Source organism: Eleutherodactylus coqui, chromosome 1 (genome assembly GCF_035609145.1).
Source record: "Eleutherodactylus coqui strain aEleCoq1 chromosome 1, aEleCoq1.hap1, whole genome shotgun sequence".
Taxonomy (NCBI): domain Eukaryota; kingdom Metazoa; phylum Chordata; class Amphibia; order Anura; family Eleutherodactylidae; genus Eleutherodactylus; species Eleutherodactylus coqui.
Window position 1 is genome coordinate 511575062 of NC_089837.1, and position 14469 is coordinate 511589530.

Below are 14469 nucleotides of genomic sequence, written 5' to 3' on the forward strand. Positions count from 1 at the left end.
CATCGGTCGCAGTCGCCAACCACCTGTACCTCTAGAAGGGCAATATAAGTAATCACGAACTAACTACATATAAGTGTTATAAGCCCTATGAACCACTTTTCATTTGGGGCATTTGAGTACAAAAGACAGAGGCTATTTGTCTTGATCCTGATGAATCGGCTCACTTATTACATCAGGGCCGTAGAAACGCGTCGATTAAATATTATTTGTCTATCATCCTTCGCCTTCTGAAATAAATATTTATACCGTTATTACCACTGTATAAATAGTAATATAACCGTACCTGTAAATCTATTAAGGGAACGGTAATTTAACAAAATCGGTATAGTGGATCACCACGATAAGGTGATATACCTACCCCCTGTCCTGTATGTTCTGTGGGTGTTTGTATGTTCATGTTAGTCTAGTTTTTTGATGTGTGCTGGGCCATCTGGTGGTGTGATGTAGCTTTTTTAAATTAAAGTCCTATTACTAAAATATAACTTTTATTATAAAACAGATTATCAAATCTAATACTTCTGGGGCACTTTTACAGTAAAACTATGTTTTCAGTGTGGCTATCGCTGTTGCAGCCCGCCCCATTGTAGACACTGAGCGATATCGCAGATTTCTTTTATGTGATGCGAAGCTGTACTGAAACATCGCAAATGAGTATAAAACCATTGAAAATCATTGGTTTCAGAACCATCGATGTCGCATCGCAGGGAAAAATATCGCTAGTGGGTAAAAGCCCTTATTTTGTGGGCAGTGCAAGTATTTAGTCAATCAGACATGGGAGGAGAGGTGGCGGCTCCTCTGTAGGGTTGTCATATGTATAAGGCCGTATTCACACCGCTGATACTTCTGTGCAGGTTCTTTCCGTTTCTGAGATGACTGAACATGCACAGAAAATTAACTAATTTATTTAAATAGGTTCATTCACATGAGTGAATTTTCTCACAGACTGATGATCCAAGCTGGAAAAATAATTGAGTGTCCGAGTTTTGTGCAAATCTGGCACAAGAATGAGCCCCGTAACCTGCAGTGCACTGCGAGGGGTGTTGCTCCCAAGAATCTCAAGCGTAACTCACTCTCGCCCATTTAAATATGGCCTTATGGCGGCTTCACATGGCAATAAGCGGTTTTGCACATGACTCAGTGCATATTTGCGCTACGTATGACTCCTTGTCCGCATATTGGCGCATTGTATTGTACTTTTTGCACATGCAGGGATGTTCATCTCCACACGGCAGGCAAACAACCCCCTGATTTAAATGGCTATTTATCCTAATGAGTTCCAGAAGTGTTATTTTTTTCACAGGGTGATGCATCTGTGTGCGCGTTGCACATCTTTAATTGACTTCTTTGAGGATCCTCGGTGCGCAAATGAGCATGTCCTATATTTTTTGGGTGAAGAGAAATGTGTGCGCAAAAAAGGAAGTGAGTACAAATCCATTTAAATCTATGGGTTCTGTTTTCCACATAGTGTGCACACACATATGCCCGTGAGACGCCGGCTTGAGGGCTTATTCCAATGTGAGTATATCGGCCAGGTTTTCATGCCCGGCCCATATACACTGTCCCTCGCTGCAGAGGAAAGAGGTGCGTTGGGCCGGGAGCAGTTTACTGAGCTCCCACCCCCTATCCGCCCCTTGCCACTATTTGCAATGGGAGGGGCAGGGCAGGGGTAAAGCTAAGTTCTGCCCCATTCTGCCCCCTTCCATTGCAATTAGTGGCGAGGGGCGGAGAGTGGGCGGCAATTCAGTGCACTGCTCCCGATCTGACCCGCCTCCTCCCCCTGCAGAGAGAGACAGCGTATATCGGCCGGGCGTGAAAACCCGGCTGATATACACACGTCGGAATAAGCCCTAAGGGAGAAACCAGTACAGCAGTCGCTTACAGATACTCACCTCAAGGCTACAATCCTCATTTTCTGCTGCTTTTGGTCTACATATACCACTCTTATAAGTGTGATAATACAAAGGGCCTCGGCAGCACCCACTCTTACATAGAGTATTTAGAGCACAGTAATCTTCATTGTCCTAAATGTAAAAGAGAAGAAATACGTATTGATATGTGAATTATAATTCTGTGTATAAGGCCTCCTTCACACCACCGTATACATGTTTATGTTTGGCCGTATGCAGCGTTTATTTGCATGAATGAATATTTGACCCAATCTTTATTCGTGTATTTCATGTCATTCATATGGGGTACTGCTGCGTGAATGTTAAAAAATACACTGAGGAAGGAACGACTATTAGGGACAGTTCAGACCGTCATTTTTCCTATCTGTGCTGTCCATGCAATTCACGGCACACGGATCCATATTTGCCAATAAGGCTATTCACATCCTGTTCTGGTCAGTAACATGTGGGTAGGATATGTAATGCCCACTACCTGCCTCTCAGCCAACACATGGATGTACATCTCTGTGCTGTCCTAGATTGTCACGCACAATTTACAACTGTCTGTCTGAACACAGTCTTAGCCCTCATTCACACAGAATGTTTGTCAATATTTCAAGTGTTCTTTTGGTCCTTTTTTTTCTATAGAAGTTCTGTTGAAAGACTGTAAGCGGTGAGAGCTTTATGAAAATACCAGACTGATGCTTTTTTTTTAAAACTTAAAAATATTTTAACTCATTAGTGTCCACATATACGCTTTTTTATGGAGGCTACTAGCAGGTCTTAAGGCCCATTTAAACACAATGATTATCGCTTGAAATTCAACGGGTGGTACTGAGAGGATTCTTTCAGCCAGTATCCTGCTGGCAGTTCTTAGCAGGACACCAGCTGAAAGCATGGAGAACAATGCAACTGTTTGCATATTCAAAACAGCTGCATTATTCTCTGTGTTATCGCGGCATTATCCCACTCTGCCTGCATAACTTTTAAGAAGCTAAGTAGCTACAATAGACTATGCAAAGATGATAGCTAAAAACTGTCCCTCAAAACTGTTGTTTGAGCGATTTTTGAGCCATCATCGCTCTGTGTAAATGGGCCTTTGATCTGATATATGTAATGGAACTGCATTGGAAGCCTGGCATGATATAAGCAAGAGTATGTCAGCACCTGCATCTAATGGATAGAAAACACCGTAGTTCAATTAGCACCAGAGATTAGAGGCGGGTTATTCATCTTAGTACTTTCAAATCCTTTACAGGAAAGGTGAGCTGCAACAAAAGTTTGGGGGGTTCTCACAATGAGAACGAGCCCCAACAGAAAGAAGACAAATAGATTTGTAAAAAAAAGTATGCGCTCGTGAAAAGTAAAAGAAGAAATAGCCCAAAACAACTGTCAAATCCGGTGAGAAAGAAATCAACGTGGCACTTACTCAGGAGGAGGGGGGTGTATGAAACAAGAAGCCCCCTCCTTGAAGTGTCGACTCCTCAAGAAAAGCTCCCGGTTGCGGATGAAACTGCCACAGGAGGATTAGGTCTTTTGTTTTTATTCATAGGAAAATGTTGGCAACGCGTTTCGGTGTAAGAAACACCTTTCTCAAGCCAATACAATTAAAAAAAGTGTTTTTTTTGTAACTCATAACATAATCTTCACACTGTTCTCATTCGTCGGAGTGTACACAAACAGATACAATTTGCTGACCATGTGGCTGATATATAACGCAGACATTAGGCCTGTTTCACAAGGGAGGCAGCGATATCGGCGCTACAAAATTGCAGCAGGTGTTTTTCCCGCAATTTTGTAGCGTCACTGATGTGTTTTTTTTGTGAAAAATCATGCATCACTTCGCTGCTGACAGCAATAAAATAGCGGCATCAACTCGGCGGTTTAATCGCGAGAAGGTTAAGCACTACCCCTTAAATAAGCCCAAGCTGAATTTCCTGAAAAAAAATGGAACACTTACCTAAAAGGCTCAGTCCTTCCCGCTGCTCTCCAGAACTCCGCTGGGAGTCCTGCAGTCCTTGCTCGCTCACAGAACATCACTTCCACGTTGAGGGATTCAGAAATCCGAACAAGAGGAATCAATGGCTCTGATTGGTTCATTGAGCACTGCATTGATTGGCTGAGTAGCGCTGGATGAACCAATGCAAGAACTGTGATTGGTTCATCCAGCTTTGCATTGATTGGCAGAGCAGAGTTTGAAAAATACCAATGATGTTGTGGAGGTGGGATTTAGAAATTGGCTGAGCCGCAGAGCTCTGGACAGCAGCAGAAGGACCCAGAGCTCGTCTGCTAGGTAAGTATTCCATTTTTTCTGGGAATGTAGCTAGGGCTTATTTTATGGGTAGGGAAGCGCATCGCATCTCACAAAAATCGCTTGTTCGTTAGATGCGATAAACAAGAAGTCTCTATAGGGAAACATGGGCTACAAAACATCACAAACTGCGGCAGTACAGAGAATGCCACATTTTTTTCTCACAACATAGATTCGAAGAAAACATCGCTAATGTGAAGGAACCCATAGGAAAGCATGGGCTTCACATACATGCGATCTGTAGCACTGTCACACTGTGAGAAAATCGCATGATTTTGTTGCCCGTGTGAAAGCGGCCTTACACTGTCTAACCTATATGCCTAGGGTTTCAAACACATAGCAATGTCCATAACACTATACCAATCCAGGATGTCAGTCTAGGAATGTAACTCTCCCATAGGTCACAGCAGCTTGGTCTCCACTGGACCTCTCAAGGACCATTCCAATGGGACACTGAACTTAGCAAGACCGGAGCCACATCCACACAGGTGTTGCCTTATTAATCAGCAGACTTAACCCTATCCCTGCTAAATATTTCTCAGTAAAGCCTGCTCTCCAGCCCCTACTGGCTATTTGTGATACTGCCTTACCACAGGTGATTTAAAAAAAAAAAAATTATAATAGTAATGTTATATAGAGAGAAATATTTATGCTTTATAGATTACATAAAAGGATTAGTGAGGTTTATTATTAGAGATGAGCGAGCACCAAAATGCTTGGGTGCTCAATGCTCAAGTCGAACTTTTCGTGATGCTCGAGAGCTCGTTTCGAGTAACAAACCACATTGAAGTCAATAGGAGACTCGAGCATTTTAGTATATAACCGATGCTCCACATAGGTCTTCACTTGTAAAACTCTGGAAAACATCCGAAAGTCATGAAAACACCACAGAAACGGATAGGGAAGGGCAGGGGCAGCATGCAGGGCTGCATCTTAGGCTCCCAGATCCCACTATTAAGCCACAATAGGGGCAAGAGTCTGCCCCCCCCCTCCCCCAACAATTTTTACTTTGGACAAACCCTCATTAGCAGGGCACACCTTAGCTAAGCACCACAGTACCTGTAACAACGCAAAATCACTGCCTGCGGGTCACACAGCTGCCTCTTCTCCTTGGTTACATGCTGCCCAACCCCTCGCACGACCCTGCGTCCACAGTGTACACAAAAATTTCCCTGCGCAACCTTCAGCTGCCCTCATGCCACACGCTCGCTTCATAGCTACACCATCCTCATGTCTATTTATAAGTGCGTCTGCGATCAGGAGGAACCGGAGGCACACACTGCAGAGGGTTGGCAGGGCCAGTCAGCGACAGTCTTTAAAAGAGGGGAGGGCGATAGCCCACAATGCTTTTGAGAATCGATGATAAATTGACGTACGATCATAATTCCAATCCCGTGCCACCTCCGTCGCAAAATTGTCACGAGCCGCAAATGTGGGCATAAAGGTGCCAGCCCAGCACTTGCACACATCTTCACAATGCAGCAATACTCTATGTGGGAAGCACATGAGCGTGCCCAGGGTCAGGCTCGGTCCCAGCCTACACCTTTAGTGACCCAAGGTGCCGCGAGTGACATAGCAATGGGAAAATCCATGTGCCCACACACTATTCATTCTGTGTAGGTGTCGGATAGCTCAATCGACACCGCAAGGGGAAAGCCATCTGCACCCTACCCATGTCAGTCAGTATCTTTGTGCCAGACAGGTAAAACACCCCGTTATGGCAAGTCTTTGTGCACCAACAGCATAGGCGAGCTGAAGGAACCCAAAGACAGTAATCAACATGAAGAAATGACAGTGTCCAAACATGGCAGACTTTCACTCTGCCTCTGCACACACCCTCAGCACTCGTGGGCATAGAGTGGACTCCGATGCTAGTACAGCTGTGAACGTCTCATTAATACAGTAACGCTCCTCTTTTTTGGCCCAAACCGGTGTCCCAGATAACTGTGGTAACATGGGAGAAAATACATGATGCCCAGTGCTGATCCCCTGACCCCAAGCAGGAGGAGGAGGTGGCATTACAAGGTCAAGACACCATGACCAGGACCCGCTATAGTCTGTGTGGGCAGCAGGTTAGCAGGCCCAGGGTCAGGCTCGGTCCCAGCCTCCACCTTGTGTGACCCAAGGTGCCCTGAGTTGCATAGCAATGGGAAATCCATGTGTCCCCACACAGATAGCTTAGCACTGCAAGGGGAAGTCTTTGAGTTCATTGGGCTCGCCTATGCTGTAAGTGCACAAAGATGATATTACACAGGAAGAAATCATAGTGTCCAACCATGGGAGAGTTTCACCCCGCCAAGGACCTTGGCCTTGGCGCACAATTCTGGCCTAGTCAGTCACTGTATTATTTGTGCCAGATAGGTAAAACACCGCGATGGGAAGACTTAGTGCACCCATAGTATAGACAGGCCTCTGTAACATTCCTGTAGCAAAGGTATAAATAGACCCCAGTAGCATTTCTGTAGCACAAGTATAGGCAGACCCCTGTAACATTTCTGTAGCACAAGTATAGGCAGACCCCTGTAACATTTCTGTAGCAGCAGTATAGGCAGGCCCCTGTAACATTTCTGTAGCAGAAGTATAGGCAAAGTCTCGAAAAATTAGTTAGATAACAGTATAGGTGAGGGCCAGAAAACTTAGTGTACCAAGAGTACCAGGGTACCTCTGAAAAATTTATATTGATACAGCTTGCTGTTACTTAATTTGCAAAAGAGCCTGGTGGCAGCTCAGTGAAAAAAATAGGTTTTTGGTAAAGTATCAATACTTTTGAAACTTTGAAAAATTGAAAAAAAAATTGTAAGCGGAGCCTTTTGGGCCGCAAAAAAATCGGCAGTTCAGCGTGATGACATGTTGTTTCAGGAAGAGGAGTAGGAGGACTAATATCCGAGAGTGATTGACAAAGGTAATTCCCCCTTTGTTCCAGTGATAGAGAATGCTTATTTATCCGGTTGCAGCAAAAAGAATCTTTAGGTACCGCTGCTTTCCACTGGTGGAGAAGAGAAGTCTGGGGAAATCCAGGCTTTGCTCATCTTTATAGTGTAAGCATGTCGGCACTGGCAGTTGACAGGCGGGTACACTTATCCGTGATGATTCCCCCAGCTGCACTAAACACCCTCTCTGACAAGACACTAGCGGCAGGGCAAGTCAGCACCTCCAGGGCGTACAGCGCAAGTTCGTGCCACGTGTCCAGCTTTGACACCCAATAGTTGTATGGAGCGGAGTCATCACGGATGATGGTGGTACGATCGGCTACGTACTCACTCACCATCTTTTTACAGTGCTACCTCCGACTCAGCCTTGACTGGGGAGTGGTAACACAGTCTTGCTGGGGAGCCATAAAGCTAGCAAAGTCCTTGGAGAGTGTTCCCCTGCCTGCGCTGTAGATGCTGCCTCATCTCCACGCCTCCCTTGCTACTTGGCCCTCGGAACTGCGGCTTCTACCGCTAGCGCTGTCAGATGGGAAGTTTAGCATCACTTTTTCCACCAGAGCCCTGTGGTATTGCATCACTCTCGTACCCCTTTCCTCTTCGGGAATGAAAAGGTTCTCCTTGTACCGTGGGTCGAAAAGGGTGCACAACCAGTAATCCGTGTTGGCCAGAATGCGTCTAACGCGAGGGTCACGAGAAAGGCAGCCTAAAAAAGTCAGCCATGTGTGCCAGGGTGCCAGTACGAAAGACATGGCTGTCTTCACTAGGAAGACGACTTTCAGGATCCTCCCCCTCCTCCACAGCCCATACACGCTGAACAGACGAGAGGCAAGCAGCATGGGTAACCTCTGCAGTGTGCTCAGCTGTCTCTTCCCCCTCCTCCTGCTCCTGCCCTTCTCCTCCAAAACGCACTGAGATATAGACATGAGGGTGGTCTGGCTGTCTAGCGACATACTGTTATCCCCCGTCTCCTGTTCCAACCACAAAGCATCGGCCTTTATGCCTTGCAGCGAACTTCTCAGCAGGCATAGCAGTGAGATGGTAACGCTAATGATTGCAGCATCGCCGCTCACCATCTGGGTAGACTCCTCAAAGTTTCCGAGGACCTGGCAGATATCTGCCATCCAGGCCCACTCCTCAGTACAGAATTGGGGAGGCTGACTCCCACTACGCCGCCCATGTTGGAGTTGGTATTCCACTATTGCTCTACGCTGCTCATAGAGCCTGGCCAACATGTGGAGCGTCGAATTCCACTTTGTGGGCACGTCGCACAGCAGTCGGTGCTCTGGCAGATTAAACAGATGTTGCAGGGTCCGCAGGGTGGCAGGGTCCGTGGTGGACTTGCGGAAATGTGCGCAGATGCGGCGCACCTTGCCGAGCGGGTCAGACAAGTGCAGGTAGTTTTTCAGAAAACGCTGAACCACCAGAGTGAAGACGTGGGCCAGGCATGGCACGTGTGTGAGGCTGCCAAGCTGCAGAGCCGCCACCAGGTTAGGGCCATTGTCACACATGACCATGCCTGGTTGGAGGCTCAGCGGCGAAAGCCAGAGGTCGGTCCGCTCTATCAGACCCTGCAACAGTTTGGGGGCCGTGTGTCTCTGGTCACCTAAACTGAGTAGTTTCAGCACGGTCTGCTGACGCTTGCCCACCGCTGTGCTGCAGCGCCACACGACTGCAGGCGACGTGCTGCTCACATTTCTTAATTGAGAGGTGGAGGTTGCGAAGGAGAAGGAGAAGGGGTAGGGTTTAGAGGAGGTGGCATAGACCACCGCAGATACCAGAACCGAGGTAGGACCAGCTATTCTGTGTGTGGTAGGACGTGTGCGGTCCCAGGCTCTGACTCGGTCCCAGCCTCCACCAAATTCACCCAATGTGCCATCAGGGAGATATAGTGGCCCTGCCCGCCAGTACTTGTCCACGTGTCCGTGGTTAAGTGGGCCTTCCAAGTAACCGCATTGGTGAGGGCACGATTTATGTTGCGGGAGACGTGCTGGTGTAGGGCTGGAACAGCGCACCGGGAAACATAGTGGCGACTGGGGACAAAGTAACGCAGGACTGCTGCCGCCATCATGTTTTTGAAAGCCTCAGTTTTCACAAGCCTGTACGGCAGCATCTCCAGGCTGATTCATTTGTCAATGTGCACATTTAAAACTTGTGCGTGCGGGTGCGTGGCGGCATATTTGCGCTTTCGCTCCAACGCTTGTGCTAGCAACAGCTGAATGTTGCGCTGAGAGACATTGCTGGATGGGATCGAGGACAGCGGAGGTGAGGGTGTGGGTGTAGGCAGGGAGGCGCTCGTGCCTGTGTCCTGAGAGTGGGGTTGGATCTGAGTGGCTGGTTGGGGCACAGGGGAAGAGGCAATGGTGTGACCCGGAGGCGGTGAACGGCATTCGTCCCACCTTGTGGGGTGCTTGGCCATCATATGCCTGCGCATGCTGGTGGTGGTGAGGCTGATAATGGTGGCTCCCTGGCTGATCTTGGCGCGACACAGGTTGCACACCACTGTTCGTTGGTCGTCCGCGCTCTCACTGAAAAACGTCCACACCTTTGAACACCTAGCTCTCTGCACAGAGGCTTGGCGCGAGGGGGTGCTTTGGGAAACAGTTGGAGGATTCTTCGCTCTGGCCCTGCCTCTACCCCTGGCTACCCCACTGCCTCTTCCAACCTGTCCTGTTGCTGCACTTGCCTCCCCCTCTGAAGACCTGTCCTCTGTAGGCTTAGCAAACCAGGTGGGGTCAGTCACCTCAGCGGCTTCTCCTCCGAATCCTCTGTGCGCTCCTCCCTCGGACTTACTGCCCTTACTACTACCTCACTGATAGACAACTGTGTCTCATCATCATCATCCTCCTCACCCACTGAAAGCTCTTGAGACAGTTGCCGGAAGTCCCCAGCCTCATCACCCGGACCCTGGGAACTTTCCAAAGGTTGGGCATCGGTCACGACAAACTCCTCAGGTGGGAGAGGAACCATTTTTTACCACTCAAGGCACGGAGCCGAGAACAGTTCCTGGGAGTCTGCCTGCTCATCAGAATGTCATTTTCATGGAGTGAGGAGGCTGGGAAGAAGGAGGAGCAGCAGCCAGTGTATTCGGAGTTGCAGTCCCTAAGCCGGGAGTAGTGGACTGCGTAGAAAACTGGGTGGCCGATACATTGCTGGATGCATTTTCTGCCATCCACGACAGGACCTGCTCACACTGCTCTTTGTAATAAAGGTCTACCACATGGACCCATAAATTGAGATATTAAGCTGGGGACCCCAGAAACTTGCCTCTCTCCTAATCCCACAGCAGCCGGCTGTGATTCACCTGGACCAAGAACTCGGCCTGTGCCCACACCCTCACTTGGACGTCCGTGTCGGCGTTCCAATACTTGACCCTTACCCCTACTCCTTATCATGGCGGATTACGAAAAGAGCAGGGGCCAAATAAATTACCTCACTGTACAGCACTGACAACTGGGCCTTAATTCACCACACAGAGACTTGTAGATAGCGGACTGTGACTAGGAAAAAAGTAACCCACTGACTTGCGCTGATACCTAGGGGTAATTTACTGCTCGCAGAGACTTGTAGATTATAGATGCTGTGTGGAGTGGAAGACGACTGTAAAGCCAGTGGATAGTGCTGGTAACTGCGGTGATCTCAACCGCACCAACGGAAATGGTATTGTGAGATGCTCTGTACAGCAGCTGGGCTGAAATTTTACAGTACTGTTTAGCGGTGAGACCGCTGTCTAATTCACTGCAGACAGAGAACGGTATGAATAAATATGGAATTATTTGCGTACACTTTCACGCTGAGAGCGGTATTTTAACGCAAACTCCAGCCAGAAAAAAAAAAAAATAACGGAAGGCTGCAAACAGGCCAAGCTGCGTACAACTAAACTGCAAGCACTACAACTCCCAGCAGCCACCCAGTAAAATGCACACGGTCAGATGTAGCCCTAAGAAGGACCGTTGGGGTTCTTGTAGACAGGATCCTACACTTACACTTTCCCTATCTCAGCAGCACTTTCCGTATACTCTATATAATAGACTGCAGATTGAGAATGCTATAGCTGTAATGGCCTGCACAGCCCGAGATGAAAAAAAAAAAATTGAGCAAAACTGCTCCCAGCCAGCCACAAGAGTAATGCACACGGTCAGATGTGGCCCTAAGAATGACCGTTGGGGCTCTTGAGGACAGGATCCTACACTAACACTTTCCCTATAGCAGCAGCAGCAGCACTTTCCCTAATCTCTCCCGGTGTGTTTCTGAGGCGAGCCACGGGCGGGACCGCTTTAAGTACACGGCGGTCACTTGATCTCGCCAGCCACTCACTGCATGGGGGTGGGATAGGGCTGGCACATCACAGGAGGAAGTGGTAATGCCTTCCCTGCATGTCTATTGGCTAGAAAATGGCGCTAAACATGCGGGGAAGGAAATGGAATTGACTTGAGTACCGCGTGGTGCTCGTCTCGAGTAACGAGCATCTCGAGCACCATAATGCTCGAACGAGCATCAAGCTCGTACGAGTGTGCTCGCTCATCTCTATTTATTATGGATTAATAATATGCTTATTGCAGTTTATATATTTTTTATAAAAAGAAATAGGAAGAGGAGAAGAAAAAAGGGAGAAAGAAAAAAGAAGGAGAAAGAAAAGGAATGAGAAGGGGAAGAAGGTGAGAGAAAGAGAAGAGAAGGGGAATTTTCTTTTTTTTTTAAGCGTATGGTAATATTATTATGTGCCATAATAGTAAACTGATATGGTTTAGGATAAATTAGGGATAAATCGTTCTGGGGTCAACAATAGCTCACTAATAAAGTATATAAATATACAGGTTTCACTTACTATAAGTATCAATTTTTTAAGACATAGGATAACAAATTTGTCTCTGTTAAACTTTAGATATAGTAAGAATAAATGTGCGATATATCTATGATTCCTTGGGGAGCGATGGATCTACGTTGCACATATTTTCTTCAAGTAACGAAGGGGTTAATCATCAGGTAGATTTTAATGATAATTGGTTTTAAGGAAGCAGATTGCATTGTGGGGATGAGGTGAACAAGATCTCTACGGAGATTGAAACGTGTTCTCCATGAACATGCAGCAACTCTGATGTATTGAGCACTATTCTTCAATAAAGCAAGGGAATGTTTTTTCACAAAAGTCCGAGCTCCCGCAACTCTTTTCTATATGTGAATAGAACAATCACTAGGATCGAGTGGTAGTGGACGTGAATTCATTCCTGCACAGCAAAAGAAAACAAGAAAAAAAAAAGAGCGAGCACAACTCAGCGTAAAGGAGGGAACTTTCTTATTTATTCACAGATATTATTTTTGGAAACCATATGGGATATGAGTTGTACTATAGTTGAGCATCACCCAGATGCTATATAACACAATGAGGGTTCACACAAGAGCAGCATGAGTTGGGCAAAGCTAAGGATGAGGAGTCATAAGGGCATCCAGCGAGCACATGGAACGAGGAGACAGGGAGAAGAGTGTGGGCTTGGTTATTGTGGTTAAGTTTGCCTTTAGGATGGCGGGTAGGCAGTTCCTTTCCCCAGCAGATGAAAGAATAAGTACAGCTAGGAGGAGTTCTGTGAAGTTTGGACCATCGCTAGGAAACTCTTACCTAGTGAGCATTTAATGGAAACATTATGTGAAAATGAGTCGGAAGTCAGTAAGCGGTGGTGAAGTGCTGGCAGAGAGACCATGAAAAGCATGCATAGTCCCAAATCATAACAGAAAACACGGAGAGCCAAGTAAAGAGACTCCAATGTACAGGGTTGCAAAGGCTGCCATTTAGAGTTGCAGGAAGGAGGACATGAGCACAGGGAATACAGTTTATTCCAACTCTCATTGGCAGAGCCTGAGTGGAGAATGTAGGGCATAACAGCCACACGGTGCCCTCTCAGCTATTGTCAACACTGTAATTGGTCCCCAGTCAGGGTACAGATATAGGGTTCGTGCAAAAAAGGCAATGCCAGCAGCCAGGTATGGGGTTCCCACATGTACCATTGCAAGGAGCAACCAGGGAGAAGAGGACCAGCCCAGATCTGGAAGAGGAGGATTAACCAAGCACTATCACAGCACCAGAACCGTGGCATGACTAGTAATTAACCAGATTTCCAACAGCAATAGGCACGTTGGGACTATCATCACTGTCCATGACTACAGAGAGAAGGACCAGACTGTTTCCAGCAGATGTGTACCCCACAAGTGCCATTTCAATGCCGGAAGTTGAATTAAAGTCATTGACTGTGCTTTCATGTACCCTTTGGCACCATGATGGGCCGATCAGAAATGTCACCAATGGGCGGTGCCAGGTTTCTGGATAGCATAGCGAGCTCCTCTCTGGTGCTGGATGCAACTAGCAGGCCAAAACTTTTCTTCTTACTCCAGCAATACCATGACCCAACTCAGACACATCAGACAAGGAAATAATGAGTGCAACCTGGGGAGTTTCTGGCACAAACTAAGACTAAACTAACTAAAAATGCATCACAAAAAGGGGCAATTGCTCATTACATAGTGTTACCCCCAAGAGGGAGAGGGAACCATACTCCTGTTTTGGTGGCTATACAGAAATTATACAATGGAGGAGGATGTACCAAATAGATTATTAGTTGATCACCACAGAACTCCATCAGCACCAGTATTCTGCGGTGGCAATGAAGGTGCGGAACTAGCCAAAATTACCATTTACATGGGCAGGTGTACAGTTTGCCTCTTCCATATACAGTAATCCAATAAACAAGGAATCTGCACTACACGTTCACAACTCACACCCATCTGAATCACAAGGTCTCAATTTAGCACACTGGCTTGTCAACTGCTTATCACAATTCCAAGGGGGTGCTACTGGTCGATTGCTACCCTGCTGTGTCGCTGTTCTCTTGCTAGTAGACTGCAGGAAATGAATACCAGGAAGACCGATATGCATAACTAAGTGGTATATCACAATAATGGCACTTAGGCCTCTTTCACACAACTTAGAGGGGTTGTCCCGCGGCAGCAAGTGGGGTTATACACTTCTGTATGGCCATATTAATGCACTTTGTAATATACATCGTGCATTAAATATGAGCCATACAGAAGTTATTCACTTACCTGCTCCGTTGCTGGCGTCCCCGTCGCCATGGTGCCGTCTAGTTTCAGCGTCTAATCGCCGGATTAGACGCGCTTGCGCAGATGGGTCTTTTCCCTTCGGCTCACTCCGGCAGCAGCGGCATTCTGGCTCTGCCCCCTTGTACGCGTCATCACGTAGCTCCGCCCCCGTCACATGTGCCGATTCCAGCCTCCTGATTGGAGCCAGAACGCCGCTGCTGCCGGAGCGAGCCGAAGGGAAAAGACCCATCTG

The 14469-nt window shown here is 47.2% G+C and overlaps 1 protein-coding gene across 2 annotated transcripts in view; it reads right to left on the minus strand.

Annotated features, from left to right (window-relative positions):
* Positions 1–14469, minus strand: part of LOC136614437 (leucine-rich colipase-like protein 1) — a 167757-nt gene that overhangs the window by 19049 nt on the left and 134239 nt on the right. The window contains exon 5 of one of the 2 annotated variants that reach the window (XM_066594112.1): positions 1890–2021. The exons of the other annotated variant lie outside the window; for it this stretch is intronic. Coding sequence (XP_066450209.1) covers positions 1890–2021 — 132 coding nt within the window. The remainder of the gene's footprint in view (positions 1–1889; positions 2022–14469) is intronic. 2 annotated transcript variants of the gene reach the window in all.